We start from the raw sequence: 21,929 nt of genomic DNA, 5'->3' as shown, positions 1-21,929 counted from the left end.
TATTCAACTTCCTAAAGGGCATAATGATTTAAAGCTAGATTTGCTTTCAGTTAAGTCTTTATCAGTTGAATAATACAGCAAATTATTGTATTTTAGAGTAGCAAGGTATTTTGTTAATGCTGCCAAGTCACAATTATTCTACTCCTGGTGTCTTGTAACTACAGTAAAAACCAGGGAGCTGTCACACAAAGCTGAGAGATGATTTTACTGCACCAAAAGGCCAATGGGTACAAGATTTCCAAAACCATGAACATTACTTGAGACATCACTTGAAGTATTGTTTGACAGCTCTAAACTTAGAGTGCTGCAGCAAGCCTGCCTGGCCATTGGGGAAAAAAAGCCAAAACTTTCAATCTCACCAGGGTAACAAAGTCTTCTCAGTCTCCAGATTGAAATCCTATTGGAAAATCTTTGGTGGGATTTAAAGGAAGCAGTTGCTGCACAAAAATCAAAGCTTATTAAGGTGAAAGCTTTTGCATGAGAATAAATGAAGATTCCAGAGGAGAGGAGTCAGAAACTTGTTGGCACTTACAAACTAATGAGACTGGGTTTGAATAATACTGCACATGGACTAGATGGTTTTTATTTATTCTTTTTATTTATTCTCTATTTACATCTATACACATTACTATAATTCCTTTTAAAATAAGTGGTGGTCTGAATAGTTTTGAATTGTATGTGTGTATACAGTAGGTTTTCTGTATGAATTGTTAAACTTCAGCCAGTAATGGATTGAAAATATTAGATCAGCTTAGGGCTGGGCGATATGGATCAAAAATAATATCTCGATATTTTTTGCTGAACGGCGATATACGTATATCTCGATATTTTTTTATCCCATAAGGTTATAACAAAAAGACACTTCTGAGACAAAGCTACATGTTCCAATTTTTTTACAGGCACTTTTATTAATATTCATGCTGGGGAAGCTTCACACAAGAACACTTTTTCCTTTAAAAAAAAAAAAAAAAAAAAGTTGTTTTCTAAGGCATCTCCTGTTGTGTAATGTGAATTACAAATATATTGTCTGGCCTTTTAATAATGTTAAGTGTACTATAGGGCGCAGGGAGCGAGTGTGTAGGGAAGATGTCGGAATGACACGGTTTCCGGCTGAGCTTGTGTGACATTAAACGTAAAACCCCGTTAAAGTAAACCCCTCATTAACCCCCCACCCCACCCCCATATGTTTGGACTTTATACATTATTTTATGTATATGTTGCCATAACATTTACATTAAAAAAAATTTTTTAACGTATAGAACTCAGTTCTGTAATACAGGCAGAACTAATGGTTCATGTTACTGTGTAACTATTACAACATTTAATGCATTTTAATCAGCGTTCTGCTTCATGCACTTTATTATTATTTAACAGCTTTATTTGTTGTTTAATTGCTGTTTGCTCCTTGTTTACTGCAGAGTTAGTTCATGCAATTTAATAATGTTTGGTTGTTTATTGGCCGACAACAAGAAATACTATAATAGAAGATAAATAAATAAATGACGTGTCGGACGTCGGGCGATCGTCCAGCATAAACTAACACAACCACGTACATCATCCAGTACAGAAATCCCCATAATGTTTGTATTTACAGATAGAGCAAGTATATGCACATCACAAATACAAACACAAGAGTCAGAACAACAGGAGACGCACCGCTACGTTATTATTACTTTCTCAACACTTAATGTGAAGTAAATACGTGCATGTCAGCGCGTGCATGCCCTCGTATTGGTTTTTTAAACGAATAACGACTCATTTTCTTGTTTTTTAACTTTGGGATTTGAAGTGAAAAACGAATGAAGGTACACGGAGCTTTTCTACAGAATACATTATTCTGCTGCTCATCTGACACTTTGAATTCGAACCATCTCCAAATAATTCCAAAAAGAGTCATTATTTTTCTTTTTAGTAAGCAGCTCCTCCTCGATAGCTTCTGTCATGTCTTTATCCGTCTCCATGCTATCGCTGCCTGCAGGAATTACTGGTGAAGCGGTGGGGAGGGGCGAGTTGTGTTCAGTGAGGGAGAGGGGCGGGGCAGGTGAACATGTGCAGAGACAAACTGGGAGAAGAGAAAGTCGAACTGTCGGATCTAACTGGATTGCAACATCTATATCGATATATGCGATATTGTCTTATCTTTTATCGCGTATGAAAATATATCGATATTTTATAAAATCTCGATATATCGCCCTGCCCTAGATCAGCTTATGAAGTTTTAATGACTTATGTTTTAAATTCTATTTAGTTTCTTTATTTAGTATTTATTTGTAACTGTAATAACCCTGCTATGGGTATTTGTAGGTTTGTTCGCCGAGAAAAGGAAATTGCAGAGTCCCGTTTTGAAGTGGCGCTGAGTGAAAGTCTGAGACACAGACTACGTGTGGAGCACCTGGAGCGGGAGCTGAAGGATGTGCAGGACTCCCTCAGTGCTGAGAGGGAGAGGATGCAGGTATAGTAACTCTATTTTCTGGTCAAGTTAAATCATAGTCCAGTTCTTTAGACCTCCCAGTGTTAATATTAACTTTTCACTCTTTAAAAGGTCACTGCCAAGACCCTCGCCCAGCATGACGAGCTGATGAAGAAGACTGAGACTATGAACGTGCTGATGGAGACTAACAAAATGCTGCGGGAGGAGAAGGAAAGACTGGAGCAGGAGCTCCAGCAGAGTCAAGCCAAGGTATGAAAGTTTAGGGTGATGTTTTGTGCTGTGCTTGTTTAGCAAAAGAGACTGGTGACACAGGAAATTATGTAGAAATTTTAGTTTTTAGTACCAGTTGCTTAGCACAGACTAAGCAAGGTATTTACATAATCTCTTTTTTGTTTTTCTCTCAGGTACGCAAATTGGAGTTGGACATCTTGCCCATGCAGGAGTCCAATGCAGAACTGAGTGAGAAAAGCGGTATGCTGCAGGCAGAGAAGAAACTTCTGGAGGAGGATATCAACCGCTGGAAAACCCGAACTCAGGTAAGCATTTCAGCCATTTTTTTTGTTTGTTTTTAAATAATATTAAAGCTCATAGGTATTGACGCCTTATCTTGATAAACTCATGCGTTAACATTTCAAGCAGCAGTAGAAATCATTACCAATAGGGGACCAAAACTCTTTAAATCTTTAGTGTTCTATAGAAAAACTTTATGTTGAAGGTTTTCCAATACTTACAGATAAAGCAGTGTGCCATTTGCAAGAATCTGGTTTCAAGGCCATGTGTTTTTTTTTGTTTTTTTTATGTCTGGAGAAAAAATTTGGCTTTAAATGATGCTGAAGTCTACTGAGGCCAGGCCCACTGACTTCCTAAAACCCACCAAAGAAGCAGAAGAAAGAGCCAAAATTTTTAAGTGAATGTTTTGAAATTAGTCACCATTTGATTCAGTTCTCTTGGAGGTTTTTTGATGCACTGTCCCACCGTTTGTGTGTATATTTGACCAAAATGTAATATTCAAGAGGCTTTGATTGGTGCATACAAATTAAGCTGAATTTTTAGAAGAGTAGACTAGAATTTTTATTTATACTCTGGTACGATGACATTTTGTGAAGTGTCTCCATTATTCGTTCTAGTTACAAGCATCAGTTATAGCAGTATACTCTTGGTATGACTATGCAACACTACAAAGTAAATTTTACATCCAAAAGCACATAACTATATTTACATATTCACAGAGAGTTGGTTATAAATATTAGTAAATAGGTAGATGCTATAATTGAGTGGCAAAAAAAGTAAAAATCATCTAATAAGTCTCTAAGGGTGAACATATTCTCCAAACTTTATTCTTGGCTGAGTTAAAGTTTTCTTCTGCAAGACTAACAAGACTGTAAATCAAAAGAACAATGGGTGGAATTAAATTTATAAGCACTTTTCTACTTGTATCTTTTTTTTTTTTTTTTTTTTTTTTTTTTTTTTTTTTTTTTTTTTTTTTTTTTTAAACTTATAACTAAATAACTCTGTATTGGTAATGAAATCATTGTCATGATTGTAATGCTCTTGGGTAGGGATGTCCCGATCCGATCTCAAAGATCGGGATCGGGCCCGATCAAGGCATTTTTTAATTAATCGGAATCGGCTTTATTAAACCCGATCTTAATCCCGATCTTTTGTTTTACGTCAGCATGTCCGGTGTGTGGAAATAGTTTAAACTGGAAGGTAAAACAAGTCCAACAGTGAAGTGTAACGTCTGTAATGCAAGCGCTTCACGAGCCGGTAGTAGCAGAGCTGCGTTCATTACTGTAGAATTTTACTGTTTATATGGTGTGTGAGTCAAGGATCACACCGGTTTACGAAACAACGTAGTGACGCACTCGTTTAATAAAGAAATAAATACACGGTATATTCACATATTGTCGGGAGCAGAACACTTTATTAACTTCTGTTACAGTACCGAATACCGGACAGCTGAGTCAAGCACGCTGTTTCATGTTCTATGGAAGGCCTAAAGGGTCAAAACACACTCACTTCGTGTACAAAGGTCCATCAAACCCTTGTCACAATACAAGCACTTTAAGAACTGGCTTTCCTTCATAACAAAAGAGCCTTTCCATTTCAGGTTTTACTGTAATGCTTTCAAGTGACTTATTTTCTTATATTCAAGTTAAGCTGCTACACAGATTTCTATTCATTTTTAGTGCATCACTGCATTAAACAGATTTTTTTTCTTCGAATGTAAAGTTTAAAGTAAAACTGTAATCTCACTCATTTTGATTGATTTTGTAAAAATACAAAAACATTAGGCCAATAGTTTGGATGCAGCATTTTTCCCTTCAGCACTGCAGAGCTATTTAGTTGTTAAACATATACACTGGATTAATTTGAATAACTGTAATGTACTTGAAGTGTGCACTGTGTGAACAGTATTATCCAGTTCTTATCTAGACAATATCTAGAAAATACAAGTATCGGTTTGAGACTCGGGATCAAAATTAATAATCGGGTTCGGTATCGGGAACAAAAAAACGTGATCGGGACATCCCTACTCTTGGGTAGATGTACAAAAATAGAACAGTGCAGGAAAAAAAGTACAAGTCCAATTATCCATCAGGATGTATATTTTCCAAATGCAATTAAACACAAAATAATTATGGCCTTGTGTAGTACCTGGTGAGCCAGCAGAAGGATGCAGACCCAGAAGAGTTTAAGCGTCTTCACTCGGAGAACGAAGATCATCTTAAACGCATCCAGCATCTCACCGAGGAAAACAGCCGGCTCAAAGCAGAGGCTTCCAGGTATTGCGTCTCCTGTTACTCGTCACTTTTTATATATTTATACTCAGCCCCCATCATATTTCTACTCTGTTGGAGTTTGGTCTCTTCATGCATGCTGTTTTTCAATTGGTCTCGTTCTTGTACAGGAGCAGCTTATCAGTCATGGCTCTTCAGTCTCAGGTACCGAACCTGCGGGAAAATCTTAATAAGGTAACAATGGAAAGGGATAGCCTGAGGAAAGAGCTTGAATCCAAGACTCTGGAGATCCAGGAGAAGGTCAGAACCATCGTGCAAGTGAAGAAGCTTGGCCGGCGTTATAAAATCCAATATGAGGAGCTCAAAAATGAGCAAAGCCAGGCAAGTGAAAGATCAGATCACTCTTCAGGAATTAATAGTAATTGGCATAATGGTTTAGTAACAATAGTTGTAGTGAATTGTCTAGTTGGCATAAGAATGTTTTTGTTTGCAGCATGCTGATGTCGTCTAGCCATTATATTCTTTTTTTCTTTTTTTTTTAATGTAATCTAAGATCTTTTATTCTCTTCTTATATAGAAGGAAACTGCTGCATCCTCAGCTCCAGTTCAAGACCAGGAGGCTCGGCAGGCCTCTGCCCAGGAACACCAGAGTCTCAGAGATTCACTTAGTCAGTCAGAGGCCAGGATTAAGGAGCTGGAGAACCAACTAGATACCTTAAACAAAGTGAGTAGTGTTGTGCTCGAACCTCTCATTTGCCATTATGTGTTTATTAATAGACATTTATAAAAATTACAATTCATAAAGTCAAGCAAATTTTTGTCAGCTGGTTTGTTGGTTCACAATGTACCATGTACGCTTACTTGATAGTTGGCTTTTATCATTTCATTTTCAGTCATACCATATTTGTGGGGAAAAAAGACGTAGTGTCTTTGTATGTAGTACCTAGTGAGTTGCCTTGCTGCCTACTTCCTAGGCAGCTGCATAAGTAGAAGTGATTCTAATTAGACATGGAACTTGTGAGGCAGGTTATTCAGATGCACTACTTGGACAAGGATTACTTCACCACAGTTTTTGCCTACTAAGCTAACACAGTTAGCCATAGGCCATTCAAACCAATGGGCTGAGGTGGCACAACCCGCTAGCATGCCAGCTAACATCTCCCTCCGTGTACCAAAAACGCCCAAATTTGCGAATAAATGACACTTGTACACGTTTATACTAGGGCTGTCAAACGATGAAATTTTTTAATCGCGATTAATCTCAGAATTTCATATAGTTAATCGCGATTAATCGCATTTAATCGCATTTTTTAAAAATCTGTGTAAATGTTATAGAAAACAAGGATTTTTAAGTGAAATGTTACAATTAAAATGGTGAACACATTTTATGCTAAATGTACTTATGTTAAAAACTGCTGGGACAAGAGAAAACTGTAAGGGAGTTTTATTCACTCAAGAGACCCTTGACTTCGTATAAATGTCAGATTGTAGGTTAAAATTTCTCCATCAGCAAACATTGTGAGTGTGTTTTGACCCTTTGGGGCTTCCATAGTGCATGGAATAGCATGCTTGGCTAACAGTATGACTCTAGCTGTTTGCTATTCGGTAACAGAGGAAGTAATAAAGTATTCTGCTCCCGACAACTTGTGAATATAGCGTGTATTTATTTCTTTATTAAGCAAGTGCATCACTACACGCTCGGTTACATTATGTTAACAAACCGCAAATGAAACAAACGGTGGCAAGTCCGACGTTAAAACGTTGGTGCACGGTCAAGTCTCAACATGAACTACGGATGACTCGCAGGGCCAAATAGAATTTGCGTTAACGGCACAAATTTTTTTTAATCGCGTTAAATTGAGATTGCGTTAATGCGTTATTATCGCGTTAACTTCGACAGCCCTAGTTTATACAAACTGAAAATCAATGAGAATTTATTTACATTTGAAAAAAACTCATTGCAGAGTTCGTTGCTCTTCATCCGTCCGCCATATTTGTGCTCCCCCGTTATTCAGTCACATTTCATTTTGAAATAAGGCACCTTAATAGAAAGCATTTTAAGGCATCTTAAGAATTTGAACAGCCTGGGAGCATGTATACGGTGACATTAAATGTTGTCTATATAGAGAGCTCACTAGGTTTTCAAATGGACCCAATATGTGGCTGTAATTTGTCTTAATGTAACCTTGTGACCACCTTAACACTCTAGTATTTGTCAAACACTTACAGACGTTGGGGGAGCGTGAGGCGGAGGCACGGACAGTGCAGGATCAGGCTTCCCGTATGCAAGGTGAGCTAATTCGTCTGCGCCAGGAGCTGGTGGACAAGTCAGCCCATGTGGAACAGCTCCGTCAGCAGCTGGCTGAGAAGGAGGAGAGAACCAGAAAGGCGTTTTTGGGTGCCAAACAAAAAATCAACCAGCTAGTAAAAGACAATGGAGAGCTGAAGCAACAGCGTGACGAGCTGAAGCATCAGCATGACGAGCTGAAGCAGCAGCGCGAGGAGCAAGAGGTGCGCATAAATGCGCTGCGCTCACAGTACGAGGGCCGCCTTGGCCGAATGGAGAGGGAACTACGTGACCTTCGCGAGCAGCAGGAGAGACATGTGGAGCAGAGGGATGAGCCTGTGGAGCAGGGCCCAAGCAGGGTAACGTTCCTAAAACTTAACTTCATTTGGCTAAAAGTTTGTACTGATGATGATACATGGTTCAGTACACATTGATGTGTGTCACCTTGACCAGTATTAATCCTAAGCATGTTGTTCCCAGACCCAGGAGCAGCAGAGGACTACAGAACAAAGACAAATTTCTCTGAAGTCTACTCCAGTGGCTGAAAGGGGCAGGTACGTTATACTAACAGTGCAACAAGAAGCATAGATACTAAACTGTGTAGTATCATATCCAGCCCTATTTGGATTATTTATATTGTCTTTATGCCATTCACATGTCTAAGGTTGCCAGGTTTTTTCTCATAAGACTTGTCTTCGAAACCACCCTGTTATAGTGTATGCAAAAGGAGGCATGGCATTGTTTTGCTGAAATAACCGAGAACTTTCAAGGAAAAGTCTTCGCCTTGATTGCAGAATCTCTTCCAGTATATATAAAATATCTCCATATCAATGGTACCCTCACACACATTTAAGTCACCCAGTGCAGTGGGTATTGACATCATGACCAATGTTGGCTTTTGTACCTTTAACTGATGACGGTCTGAACAGTACTTTTCTTCTTGGGCACAAACAACTCCTTTTTTTCCTAAAATCAAAACCTAAAATGTGGACTCATCTGACCACAGCAAACATTTGCATTTTTTTAATTCAGCCCAGAGAACTCAAAGCCGTTTCTGCTGTGAAAATGCTGTATGGCATTCTCTTTGCATTGTAGTTGCAGATTGCATTTCTTGATGCATTGACAGACTATTAAGTGACCTTAGAGTCCTGAGCCCATGTGAAAATATCGAAGTAGCTGGACAGTTTCTAATGCAGCACAATATGAGGGCTTGATTGTCACGTGCATTCAACTGAGGTTTTCAGCCTTGCCCTACCTGTACTTTCTCTAGATTGCCTGAAGTGTACAGTAGATCATGAAAAGACCTCAATCACCAAGCTTTGTGAAGACTAAGCTTTTGGTAGAGTCTTTTTATACCCAATTAATACCTGCTTGTTGTGCAATGTTTCGAAACTGTGTTTCACTTTCACAAACATTATCCTATTTTGTAATTATACACAGATTTTACATTTAATGCCTGCAACTAACTCAATCAAGTTGGTCAACCAAAATATTGTCTGTTTTATTTTTGCTTATTGTTTCTTTAGTGCTAGTACCTCAGAGCCCCCCACGGCTAACATAAAACCTACTCCATTGGTGGCGACACCCAGCAAGCCCCCTGTTATCCCAGGCAACAAGCCCACTCCGAGGGCAAGTATCAAACCAATGATTACACCTGCCCCAGTGCCTACGCCCACTCCTACTGCCACAGTGATGCCCACCACCCAACAGGAAAGCCAGGAAGGTAAGTGTTGGCTTGAATATTTGATAACCTGCATAGTATGCACACACACACTATATGTACTTTGTATAGTGCTGGAAAATACTGCAGTTGAATTTCAGAATAGATGTTGACATAAGCATGTAGAAACATGACATTAAACTAAGCAGTACAGACATCACTTAATTCTTGGGAGAGTCATTTGTTATTTCTAAACAGCAACCTTGGCACACAGTGACACATTTAAAACTTACAGATAGTAAGGATGTTGATTATATATCTTATAAATGTACCATAAAGGGCTTTTTTAGTTTCTTCATTAACACAGGTGAACTATTTTGATTATAAAATATTGTAGCCCACCATGCTGAAAATGTTACTAGTCACCATTCTGTATCTTGCCTTTGCTTTATTTGAAGATTTATTATGTACTGACATTATTTGCTGTAGTTATTGTGAACATATTCCTAGGTTGCAACATGTTTTTAATTGGTCATTTAATGAACATTAAAGGCATCAGTGCACAAAGAAATGTAAAAAGTTATAAATGAATAAGTACACAGTCAGAAATGCAAAATAAGCTGTGCTAACATCTCCTTTTTGTGAAAAAACTTTTACCTGATGAGGATGACCTGACATTAGGTGCTTACACCTATAACAAAGAGACTGGTTATGTAATGAACATCAAGTAAATACAATGAATACTTTCCTTTTAATGTTTATATACAGTATATATGTCCATAACATTCACATACTTGTTCGTCTGTGCTAGTCTGGGAATATTTATTTATTTTGCATACAACGGGCTCCTTTGCTGCTAAAAAGATTGAGAACCCATTATGTAGCACCTATCTACTATAGGTAAAGTTAGGCTGCTTTTAGCACTGTTTTGATTATTTTTTGCCATATTATGCCATTTGCTTCTTACAGCTCTGCAATCATCAGAAGCTCCTTTGGAACACGTGTCTGTTTACGGCAGTGCCAGTGGTACGGTGCGCTCCACCAGCCCCAACATTCAGACCACACTAGCTCAGCCCATCCTGAGCGTCCAGCAGAACCAGGCCACTGCCTTTGTCCAGCCCACACAGCAACAGAGTCTGCCCCCTGTTGAGCAAGCCAGTCAGGAGCCCGCCTCGGCTACAATGATGATGGAGGCCACACCCAGCACATCACAGATGGAAAGATCCTCCACATCCACAGCTGTATTTGGAACAGGTTATTTTAAGGCTTATTTTTTTAAACTGAATCTGCATCAAACAAATCTATGATCATTTTAGGTCATCTATTTGATCTGGGGCTATTAATGGTGCTATGTGAAACTGTGAATTGGCATCTTCATTCACATCTGTCTTGCTTTGCAGTTTCAGCTACTCCTGGAAGCGCCTTAAGTAAGCGGCCTCGTGAGGAGGAGTTGGCGGGCAGTCCAGTGGACATTGAACTTCAAGACGAGCCCAACGAGCCTCCCATCTCTAAGAAGCTGCGAATACAGAGAGTGGAACTTGAGGTAAGGCTGTAGCCTAACACGCAAGAAATGAGACACAACAATGCTGTTGATCCTTTCTGATTGTGTCTCTGTTGATTTTGATTACTTTGTTGCTATAGGCAGAGATGCTTGCAGAGGACAGTGCTGAAGCAGAGAGCGTTGTGCCTGGGTTTATGCAGGAAGTACCTGATGTTAGTCAAGTAAGTCTGTCTACAATCATTATTGTAGAAAGTGTTTATAGACACACTGACCAGACTGACCTCTTCATTATTCTTACATGTATGGCAGCCGTTCTGTTCTTTGTTTAATTTTCAACATACTCACACCTCAGTTTTCCTCATGAGCTTCTGATAAAATGATTGCCTAAACTGAATCTTGTTTAATGAGGAAAAGTATAAAAACCATTGCTGTGGTCTCTATCTCTATCCTTTTGCAGTAGAATAAACTGGACTGCAAAAACATTGCCAGTATCTCAAACGTAAATGAAATAAAAATGTCAAAAGAGTGGAATAAAAAAGTAATTAGTAAGAATGGAGGCAACCTGATGCTCATTGTATGATGCTCTGTCATCTTTTCTCAAACTTTCAACAACAGTGATTTATAAGAATGTGGTTAAGCAGCAGACATAGGTGACAACAAAGGTATAGGTCAGCATTGGGCAAAACAACTTGCCACTGACCAGGATACACTGACCAACTCCTTCAAATGTTACTCAACGACTGTAGGATGACACTCAAGTGACCTTGAAGGAATGGTAGGTGGTTGGGTAAAGTGCCTGGTGTGGACGGGTTGAACTAGGCAAGGCTTGGGGGCAAGGCTGAAGTCATGCAAAGACCATTCATCAATAAGAAACAAAGAAGAGCCAATCTGAGGTTGGCAAAAGTTTGAACAGTAGATGATTGGATTAAGGTCTTCTTTCATGATTAGCCCCATTTCTAACATGACCAAACACCTGGTCATCTAATGATTAGACAGAGACCTGGAGAAGTTTTCAAAACGAGGTCAGTCCAGGTGTCTTAAGGACCACAAGGTCAAGATCCTGTCTTGGCCAGCCAAATTCCCAGTCCTGAACCCCATTGAAGACCTCTGGAATGTGATCAAGAGAGGTTTGTTTATTAGGATTTTAACGTCGTGTTTTACACTTGGTTAAGTTTTTGACAGGAAATGGTAGTTACTCATTACACAAGGTTCATCAGTTCACAAGTTTAATATCGAACACATCAAACAAAGCAGAGCTGTTTAAATTTTTGCACCAGGAGTGGCAAAAAATTATCAGCAGAATCCAATCGGTGAAGTTTTACAGCAAAACAGTTAGCTGTCTGTGTCACCCACACTTATCATGTGCTAATGGCTATGTTTTTTAACATACCATTAACATTTAAAGTTAACAGGACAATATAAGTGATCTGTGGTACTTTTCTTTTTTAAATGATTTCAGTAACACCTGTTACACAACTGGGAGTTGGAAAACCTGTAGATTAAACATTTCTTCTTGTTCTTTTTATACATAATTGTACTTGGTTGTAGGATCTGGAGAGTTACCAATCCTTGGAGGAAGGAGTTGATGAGACTGGAGCATCTCAGTCTGTCCCTGTGGAGCTACTTCTATCTGAAACAGCAGGCACCCCACACTCACAGAGCCAGGATGAACCAAAGGAGAATGTCATTGTCATCTGCAGTGACTCAGAGAGTGGTGATGAAGAGCCAGAGGAAGAGGCATATGAGGAAGAGCAGGTAAAGCTTTTGTGTGTTTGTTGTTATGGAACAGTTTTTGTCAACAAAATCAACCGTTTTTCCTTACTGACAACCACACCTTGTACTACTACCACCAGCCACTACTGATCAGCTGTTGAAACTTATAGCTATGCCTTGTAAATGATAAGAGATTGAGATGTCATATCTTGCTTATAAGGATTACGAGGACGAGGAGGATGATGAGGACGAGGATGATGATGGTGGAATTGGAGAGGAAGGAGAGGAAAGCAACGAGGGGAGCGGCAGTGGAGATCCCAATGAGGCCTATGAAGGAGACAATACAGATGTAAGAACACTTTGCTTTACCATATAGCTATTCCCATGAATTCAGGGTCGTGTATTAATAGCACAAATCAGTGAATCTAGGACAGCATTTTATCTAGTAGTAAGTAGTATGGGGGCAGAATTTCTGATAAATCCAAAAACTCCATTTAGCTGGTTGCTAGCTGGCGCCAAACTCTTCCTATTTCTTAATTCAGCAGTTTTTCTTTTATTAATCTGCTTTACTGATTGGTTTGCCTTTTTTCTTTAGGGTCCTGATGCCACAGACCCAGGCACTGAAACAGAAGAAAGTCTTGGTGCAGCAGAGTCCACCCAATATGTGGCTGACTCACAGACAGCAAGCTGTAAGTGAGCCATAACACTTTCACTTCATCTGAACTCTCTTAAGTACATTGATTGGATATACCATTAAATACACCATGGGTCTGTCTGAAAACTTAGTGAGCTCTCTACATAGACAGCATTTAACGTCATTGTACGCACGCTCCCAAAAAAAGCTGTCTAAATTAGAAGATACCTTAAAAGGCTGCCTACTTAGGTGCCTTAATTCTAAACAATAATCATAGAATAAATGCTTCCTTAAGTTAAGGGTAAAGGCAATTCCTGCATTCAGTGTGGCACAAAAAATTACAAATATGACTGAAAAATGCGAAGCAACGAACAGTTCTTTTCTAATGTAAATAAATTCTCATAGATTTTTAATTTGTATTTTTAATTTGCAAATCTGGGCTTGTCAGTGACTGTTTAACCATTTTCAGTACATGGACATGATGTTAGCTGGCATGCTAGCGTGTTGTGCCGCCTCAGCCTATTGGTTTGAATGGCCTGAACCTAACTGTATTACCTTAGTAAGCAAAAACTCCAGTGATGTAATCGCTGTCTAAGTGCATGTAAATAATCTGCCTCATGAGTTCGATGTCTTATTATCGATGTCTAATCCTCTCTACTTAGGCAGCTGCCTAGGTTTTCAGACTGCCCTTTGAATTTTCGAGTTAAGGGTTTTTCTTTTTAGCCTTTCACAATGCAAACGTTGTGGCAATCTTATGGAAATGCCCTTTCCTGTTTCAGCCTGACTCTTTTCTGTTGCACAAACTGAGGTCCATAAAGACATGACGTGACACACATTTGGTGTGCAGGAACTCCAGTGTCCAGCATATTTGTATTTGTTAATGGAAATGTTGATTGCCAGACAAGTCTTGTTTCTTCAAGCACTGATGTTGGACGGGGTGTCCACACACTGTTGACCATATAGTGTAATTTTATAGAAGGTAAATGTATTCTTTAAAGCACAGTTTAAAGTGTCTAGACAGTTGTTTTTTATTGAGGTTTATCGCACTGCAGTGCATCTTAACTGCTGGGTTGTGACCCAGTTGTGGTTTATAAGCAGTAATCAAGTTTGTTGTTGTGCATGTGTTCTTTTAATCAGAGTCAACCTTAAAGTTAACACTCATTCAGACTATATGCTTTTATTTTAAGACATTGCGTGTTTTATGGTTTATAAATAATCAATTAAGCCCACAGTATAAATAGTCAGTCAGCTTAATAAAAAATATACAGGACAATGATGTGTACTGCATAGAGAGTTATTAGTGGGGAAAATAAAGGATGAAATGTTTACCCTTACAGTTCTATGTAGGGCTGCACTATATGGACAACACATCTGGTGTGTGATAACTTTGTTGGATATCCCAATATTATTGTGAAATAACAAAAATTATGATTCTAATACAGATGTTATGTGCATTCCTGGAAAGCACACTTCTCATGTGTGTTTTTCGTGATAAAACGTAGTTTGGGAAACTGGACAGACTTGTCAACGATTCCTCCTGGTGAAAGATTGTGTGTGCAACCCACAAAAACTTTAAGATTACAGATGAGATGCAATCAAGTTGTGTTGTGTAAATACTACAGCGATCTGACAACTTCTGTGAACCTAAGCTAACCAGTATAGTCAAACCATATATGTAGGTAAGTAGTGTATGTTGATGACGACTACGTATTATTATTATGAAGTGAACTTCTGTATGGAAAGTGTTTCTTCAGCTTTATGTATTTGTGGTGCTGGAAGTCCAAATCACATGCTGTCATGCTTTCGAGTATGGATGGCTGTTTTCAAGCATGTTCTGTTTTTCAGTATAGAAATATTACAGTGTAGGACACGGTTATTGTTGCTCTATTTAGGGTGTATACCTGCCTCAAACCAAGTTTATCTTGGTTCAATTAGATGTTGAAGTTAAACTGCTTGGCTTGTGTGTTAGAACTGAATGCTTGGATTTGTAAATAATATTAGTAACCTGAAAACACCTCTTTTTATTTCTTAGTTGAAACCAACACTTTGGTGCTGTTCTCTGCTGATCCACCCATTTCCAGCTCTGCATCTCGTCCTCCACAGTCTCCAAGAAGACCGCAACAGTCACTGCCTTCTCGACTCAACGTTCACGCACCACCTATACAGGAGCTGGCTTCAACCTCTCATGTCCAAGTATGTGCTATTATCAACCAAAACTAGAATAGTTAGACTATGACATACAACTATACCAGATAGTTTATCAACTAGAGCTGTGGCCTCAACGGGTTTAATTATACAGCATAATACAGACCTTTTTACATTTAACTATATTTAACAATTATAGAATACAAACATAAAGTGAAATAAAAAGCCAAGTGCTGGATCTAGAGCGCTGGAACACCACTGTAGAGTGTTCAGACTCAGCAGAGCCAATGACCTGGCCAGCTGTCCACACAAACACAGTTGGCAGTATTTCTTTATCTCCCAAACTAGTCATTTCCATTTCTCAATTGTGATTCCACTGCTGATTACACAAACCCTGATCTGATAAGAGATCTGGACCACCACACCCACCCTCTGACATGTATCTAGCCTGTGGCCACTTCTCATCATCTGGCAGTGTTGGGTTCCCACACAAAGCTGTTTAGTTTATGGAGATCCACGGTAAGCGTCCTGGAGATCACATATTGCAGAGGGAAACGACCCTGTCCGATCTTCCCTCCTTTAAACACGGCTAATTGTGTTTAAGTGCATTTTCATAGAATGTGTTAAATATAACAGAGAGCAAGAGAGAGACTAAAAACAACTGACTCTATAAGCAATATCTTTACCAGAAATAATGCAAACATGATCATAAACTTTCTTACAAATACAAACTTAAGGACTTTTTTATAAATGCAATAAATTACTGCCCCGAATAACCGGTCCTGCCTTGAAATAACTTAAGAGTAAACAAGACGTTAGAAAAACCAAATAAACAAACAAACTTGCCAAAAAGCAAAGATTTTTATGTTGTCCCTTCACTGTTGTTACAACGCACTAGGGATGTCCCGATCAAGTTTTTTTGTTCCCGATCATTAATTTTGATCCTGATCCGATACCGAGTCTCAAACCGATACTTGTATTTTCTAGATATTGTCTAGATAAGAACTAGATAGTACTGTTCACACAGTGCACACTTCAAGTACATTACAGTTATTCAAATTAATCCAATGTATATGTTTAACAACTGAATAGCTCTGCAGTGCTGTAGGGAAAAAAAATTGCTTGCATCCCAGCTATTGCTTAATGTTCTTTTATTTTTACAAAATAAACGTAAACAAACTTAGTGCAGCATTGTAGTAGTAACACTAGAACACTCAAAATGAAGTGAAGGATCTTTTTGAGGAAAATCAGCATCTCTGCCGTGTTAGCGGACAGCCGGTTCCTCTTCTCATCATATAATAATAAACTCGCTGTATTCGGCTGTGTTTATTTTTTAGGTTCCGTATCAAATTGGTAGTAATTGTAGATCGTTTGGTTAAATGATATCTGGTTTGAGCCACCGTACTTGAAGGCGTGTTGTAACTAAGCCAATGGAAGTGCTTGATACTGAGATGTCGTTCAGTCTTGTAACCCGTGCTGTACGTTATGCTCCTTTCATACTCGGATTAAAAGTTATTGTTTTGTAAACCGGAGTGATCCTTGACTCACACACCGTATAAATAGTAAAATTCTACAGTAATAAACGCAGCTCTGCTCCTACCGCCTCGTGAAACGCTCACATTGCAGACATTACACTTCACTGTTGGACTCTCCGTTTATGACACCTGCTTGACCGCTGACGTAAAATGAAAAATCGGGCTTAGTAAAGCCGGTACCGATCAGTTAAAAAATGCCTTGATCGGGCCCGATTCCAAACTTTGAGCTCGGATCAAGACATCCCTACAACGCACTATTATGAGTTGCCTTCATGTCATATGTTGTATACCATGCTGTATATAATAATAGATCTTGATTTTGGCAAAGCATTTATGCAGCTGATCTATTTTAGCACGCTCTGGTAGCTAGCTTGGTTTTAATGTACTGCTCGGAATGTTATTTTCATTGCTTTTGAACTTGCATTCATTATTGACACATTGTGCCTGAGCTTCATTAATGGACAATGAATTTTTTTCCACAAAAGTGTATCCCTACACGGAGGCAACCAGCTGGCAGAGGCCTTCAGTTGACATCTGGAGTTACCGGTAGTGCAGTAAGTAGTCCTGTATATATCTTGCATAGCTTTAGACTTTATGCATTTTCTTTATGTTACTCTTTTCACTGCCTTACAGCAGCCACAGCAACACTTCTATGAGGAAGACGATCGTATTGTCCCCAGCACCCCCACTCTGGGTCATAGATCAGACAGCTTTGCTGAGGTCATCCAGTAAGTAACATCTTTAGTGATTGGAAAACTACAATGCTTTATGTTCTCTTCTTTATTATAACGTGTTTCTTTTTATTTTTTATTTTTTAATTGTTAATTTTGGATGTACTTTGTTGTTAAAGGTCTTCTCAGGTAGCAGGTGTGCCACGTTTTGGTTTTGGTTCTGGTTCCACAGATGATGTTCCACAGACTAGCTCGTCACACTCTGATCTGGACCAGCTGTCATCACAAGGAGGTAGTCTGTAGTCTTTATATTCATTGTTTTTACTAAATTTTTATATAGGCAAATGTTTTGTGGTCTTACCAACAGCAGAACAATGATCATCTTTGAGATCCTAGGACACCTTTTTGGTATCCACGTAATAAGTTCAGTGTCACTGAGAGACATAAATCTGATTCAGATAAAAGACTATTAATTTATTTGCTGAGCGAGTTCTGCTTTTGTTTAGGTTTTCACAAATAATTTTACCAATTCAAGAGTAAATTGTCTGATTCTGTCCACACATGGGGACCTGCCAGGGGGGCATAGTGTACCAACCACAAACACATGTTCCCATGCACACACCCACTTTTTTTTTTTTTTTTTTTATCTGTCCAGAAATGGATAGTTGAACTACAGGTTAACTGGTAGCCATGATGTTGGTTGAAGACTTCGGTTGGTAGAGAATTCTAATATGTCCATACGTCCTGTACAACAGGGTTCCTCCTTTATTCCGAATTGTTGTTCCTCAATTAGTTTGTAATGCTTATATTTTTCTTCCCCTTCCATTTATTGTTCTTAGAGACGCTCTCCTCTGAGATGACTGAACAAGCCTCCCAGTCTGTTCCCACTGTGAGCACATCCACGCCTGGTGTATGTGTGGTAACTGGGCCTAGTGCATCTGAGGAGAGAGATGTTATCCTCCTCGAGTCAGAAGAAGATGGGTGAGCTTTACTTTACTGTAATTTTGGACTACAAGGTTCTTAGAACGTCTGTATGAAAAATATGATTGGATTTTGGCAGTTGATTATTGAGAGTGTCACTAGTCACCTGGATGTAAGGCCTTTAGCTCATGTATACTCAATCAATTGTTATTTATTTGTACCCCAAACCACACTCTGTGTTTATGCTACAGTAAATAATCCCATAACTGACTGACTAACAAGTCTAAGTTTTCCTAATACAGATCTTTTCATATGTGATCCTTGTTGATTTAGAAATAAGCTTAAGCTGAATCTCTAGTCTCTAGTTTAAGTTAAAAAGCTGTCAATCATTTCCAAGCAGAAGTTCCGATTGGTTTATAAGGTCCTCGTTCAACCCTCAGCCAATTGTATATCTGGCAGTGCCATGTTTGGGCAGCACGGTGGCTCGGTGGGTAGCACTGTCACCTCAAAGCAAGAAGGTCTTGGGTTTGATCCTCAGGTGGGGCCTTTTTGTGAGGAGTTTGCATGTTCTCCCCGTGTCTGTGTGGGTTTCCTTCGAGAGCTCTGTTTTCCTCCCACAGTCCAAAGACATACAAGTGAGGTGAATTGGAGATACAAAATTGTCCAGGACTGTGTTTGATATAACCTTGTGAACTGAAGAACCTTGTGTAATGAGTAACTACTGTTTCTGTCATGAATGTAACCAAAGTGTAAAACATGACGTTAAAAAAACCAATAAACAAACAAACAGTGCCATGTTCATTGTGCACAATAATTTTAATCTTCTTGAACAGTTTATGCACAATTCCATCCTGAATCAGAGTTAAGGAAATCAATCTTTGCGAGACAAATGAATTCAGCTTTTTATTTAATTCCAAAGAATGATTCATTTAACGAGAGTAATTTTTTTACTTGTTTGTGCTCTAAATCACTCACCCTTTACCATCTTTTGGTATGGCATGGTGTCATAGGGTCAAAGGTCTGGAAGGCTTTTAGAGGCAGAAAGGCACAAATGTATTATACAATGACACTATAAAATACAAATGATTTGTTATGTATCTTTGTGTAATATAGTCTGTTTTTTAGCTTTTGGAAGAGTTTGGTGACATTTGGAGACCAATATCGATTCTTTAATCTTTATTAATTCCAGATCAGAATTCATTAGAAGTTTAAAAATATTGGTATGGTGAACAACTTTTGCCACAGGAGTGATATGTTAGTAATGGTATTTCAGACCTGCACTCATACTTTGGATTTCAAAAATCACCCCTTTTTTTTTAAAGGTTCATCATCATTGGAGCATGGTAAAATACCATCATGGCCTTTAGATGTTTTTTTTCTAATACTTTAAGGGGTATCAGAAAAAAAACAGCTAAAGAAGAGCTGTTTTTATTTATAATGTTCATAGGCCTAAAAGTTATCAGGTTTAAGCACTTTTGGTGTTGACATCTGCTTGAGGTAGCTGAGTGTTAACAGCCGTGTGTGTCTGTGTGTGTTTAAAAGCAGTGCAGAGGCAGTGCTGGAGTCTGTGGCTCAAACAGAAGCTGAAGAACCAGCTCAGCCTTCAGATGAGGCCAGTCTTCCATCTACCAGCCAGGAACCCTCATCCAGCTGTGCAGGTAAAAACATGCACCCTAGAAATGGTACAGACTTCTGCTGTATGGTTTAGCATACAAACTCTTTAAAGTAAAAACTACCATTATTTTATTTTATTACATTGTTTACACAACACTCTTTTTGTGACTCGCCCGAATTTGCACAGGTGCCCACCCCAGTCGTGGAGATTACATATAACAGCTGCGGGTGGCACGTTGGCTAAGTGGGTAGCACTGTCTCCTCACAGAAAGAAGGTCCTGGATTTGATCCCCACGTGGGGGTCTGGGTCCTTTCTGTGTGGAGTTTGCATGTTCTCCCCGTGTTCGCGTGGGTTTCCTCTGGGTGCTCCGGTTTCCTCCCACGGTCCAAAGACATGCAAGTGAGGTGAATTGGAGACACTAAATTGTCCATGACTGTGTTCGATATAAACTTGTGGACTGATAGATCTTGTGTAATGAGTAAATACCGTTCATGTCATGAATGTAATCAAAGTGTAAAACATGACGTTAAAATCCTAATAAACAAACAAACAAATAACAGCTGCAGTTCGAACAAACCCCAGCTGATGTTTCCTCCCTCAAACACGGCCAATTGTGTTTGTGTGAACGCCCAGCCAGGTCTGTGACCCAGCTGAGTTTTGAACACACAAGTTAGAGCACTCAGTAGTGGTGTGCTAGCACTTTAGACCACTGCACCACCCGAGTGCCCACAAATAATAGTTTATAACCTAATAACTTTCTGTGCAGCCTCTTAAATAACACTTGAACAATGTGCTGTATGGAGTTAAAGCACACCCTCTTTTTGACACATCTGAAGTATACTACTACCCTAAGATAAACATCAACCAAAGTGTATGTAGAGTTTTCTTGAGACTGACTAGTGAAGCATTTCAGTTTCCCACCAAGTAGTCTATTAATTTTAAGTATGCATTTTGACCCATTCCCAAAATACACACACCAGCTTGGGTCCTTCTCAGATCTTAAAGTTCACTGGTTTAAACGGCACTGTTTCAAAATACTGCACTATGTGATTATACAGATTAAAATGTGTCTGAAAAAGTACTACATTTCCAGCTGCATGATATATACTAAATAGCAAGCTAAATATTATTAATACAATTGCTAGTGCACCTAAATAATTTAGGAGGTTTTACTGAAGATTTGTAAGTAACATGCATGGTTTTTTCCTTTCTATAAGGTAGCTTTTAATTGATTAGCATAAAGTGTTCACCCAGTCACCCATGTTTCAGCAGCTTCTAGTTTGCAGATTTTTTGGTGGTGCTTGGATTATTTTGTAGATATAAAGATGGATAGACAGACACAAATGAGCGGACAGCATAAGTTAACAGTTTGGGTTTTCTTTCAGACTTTGGACTTTAACTTTTAAGAACTACAGCAGTGGTCTATTGCCAATGAAAAAGTGGCTGAAAATGTTAGATTTCAACACCACTAATGGTTAATATTCAAGCTGCTGTATGCATATTTAAAGCCAGTATGTTTTGTTGTGGAAAAAAAGTTTTTACCCAAGGAGATATTTGTTAAAATCTATAAAAGAAAAGAATTTCTGAAATCACCTGGATCGAATGCTGATCACATTAACGTTAGCCTAAAGTGGTTAGAGGGGATGGTTTACTATTAAATTGATTAGGGTTACATTCAGGAACAGTACAGTATCTATACCATCAAAAAAGAGCAACGATACCATGATGTCATTTTACACACAGTTCTATTAACTCTGAAGAAGGAGCCTCAAGTTGGCATATGATGTTTTATTACCGAACAATAAAGAGGGCTCATATGGTCATGAGAAACCTAGAAAAGTCATGGAAATTTTAAAGCATAATAGTTTTATTAAGTCATTTGTTAGGACAGCTTTGCACTTTTTTCCTGCTGTCTTTCACTTATGCTTACTTTTTACTCAATCTTAGACACAAGCAGCACTTCATCAACCAGAACTAGAGCAGGATCAAGCAGACAGTGGACTCGAGGACGTGGCACCAGAGGCTTTGTTAAAAGAGGTAAAACTGCTTTATACATTAGTGTATTTAAACATAAA

At 38.8% G+C, this 21,929-nt stretch overlaps 1 protein-coding gene across 3 annotated transcripts in view; it reads left to right on the top strand.

Annotated features, from left to right (window-relative positions):
• tprb (translocated promoter region b, nuclear basket protein) overlaps positions 1-21,929 on the top strand; it is a 41,236-nt gene that overhangs the window by 19,069 nt on the left and 238 nt on the right. The window contains exons 26-47 of one of the 3 annotated variants that reach the window (XM_063002032.1): positions 2,305-2,452; positions 2,543-2,680; positions 2,836-2,967; positions 5,087-5,217; positions 5,343-5,553; positions 5,750-5,896; positions 7,402-7,818; positions 7,940-8,013; positions 8,986-9,182; positions 10,089-10,373; positions 10,520-10,662; positions 10,761-10,841; positions 12,169-12,375; positions 12,554-12,682; positions 12,929-13,022; positions 15,000-15,160; positions 17,133-17,201; positions 17,284-17,375; positions 17,498-17,610; positions 18,158-18,299; positions 19,782-19,897; positions 21,802-21,891. In XM_063002032.1, the coding sequence (XP_062858102.1) occupies positions 2,305-2,452; positions 2,543-2,680; positions 2,836-2,967; positions 5,087-5,217; positions 5,343-5,553; positions 5,750-5,896; positions 7,402-7,818; positions 7,940-8,013; positions 8,986-9,182; positions 10,089-10,373; positions 10,520-10,662; positions 10,761-10,841; positions 12,169-12,375; positions 12,554-12,682; positions 12,929-13,022; positions 15,000-15,160; positions 17,133-17,201; positions 17,284-17,375; positions 17,498-17,610; positions 18,158-18,299; positions 19,782-19,897; positions 21,802-21,891 (3,317 nt within the window). Of the gene's footprint in view, positions 1-2,304; positions 2,453-2,542; positions 2,681-2,835; positions 2,968-5,086; positions 5,218-5,342; positions 5,554-5,749; positions 5,897-7,401; positions 7,819-7,939; positions 8,014-8,985; positions 9,183-10,088; positions 10,374-10,519; positions 10,663-10,760; positions 10,842-12,168; positions 12,376-12,553; positions 12,683-12,928; positions 13,023-14,999; positions 15,161-17,132; positions 17,202-17,280; positions 17,376-17,497; positions 17,611-18,157; positions 18,300-19,781; positions 19,898-21,801; positions 21,892-21,929 lie in introns of all 3 variants that reach the window. The other 2 variants (XM_063002033.1, XM_063002031.1) reach the window with 2 other exon arrangements.

This window comes from Trichomycterus rosablanca, chromosome 9 (genome assembly GCF_030014385.1).
Source record: "Trichomycterus rosablanca isolate fTriRos1 chromosome 9, fTriRos1.hap1, whole genome shotgun sequence".
Taxonomy (NCBI): domain Eukaryota; kingdom Metazoa; phylum Chordata; class Actinopteri; order Siluriformes; family Trichomycteridae; genus Trichomycterus; species Trichomycterus rosablanca.
Note: the sequence above shows the minus strand (reverse complement) of the source record. Positions and strands in the feature narration are given on the sequence as shown.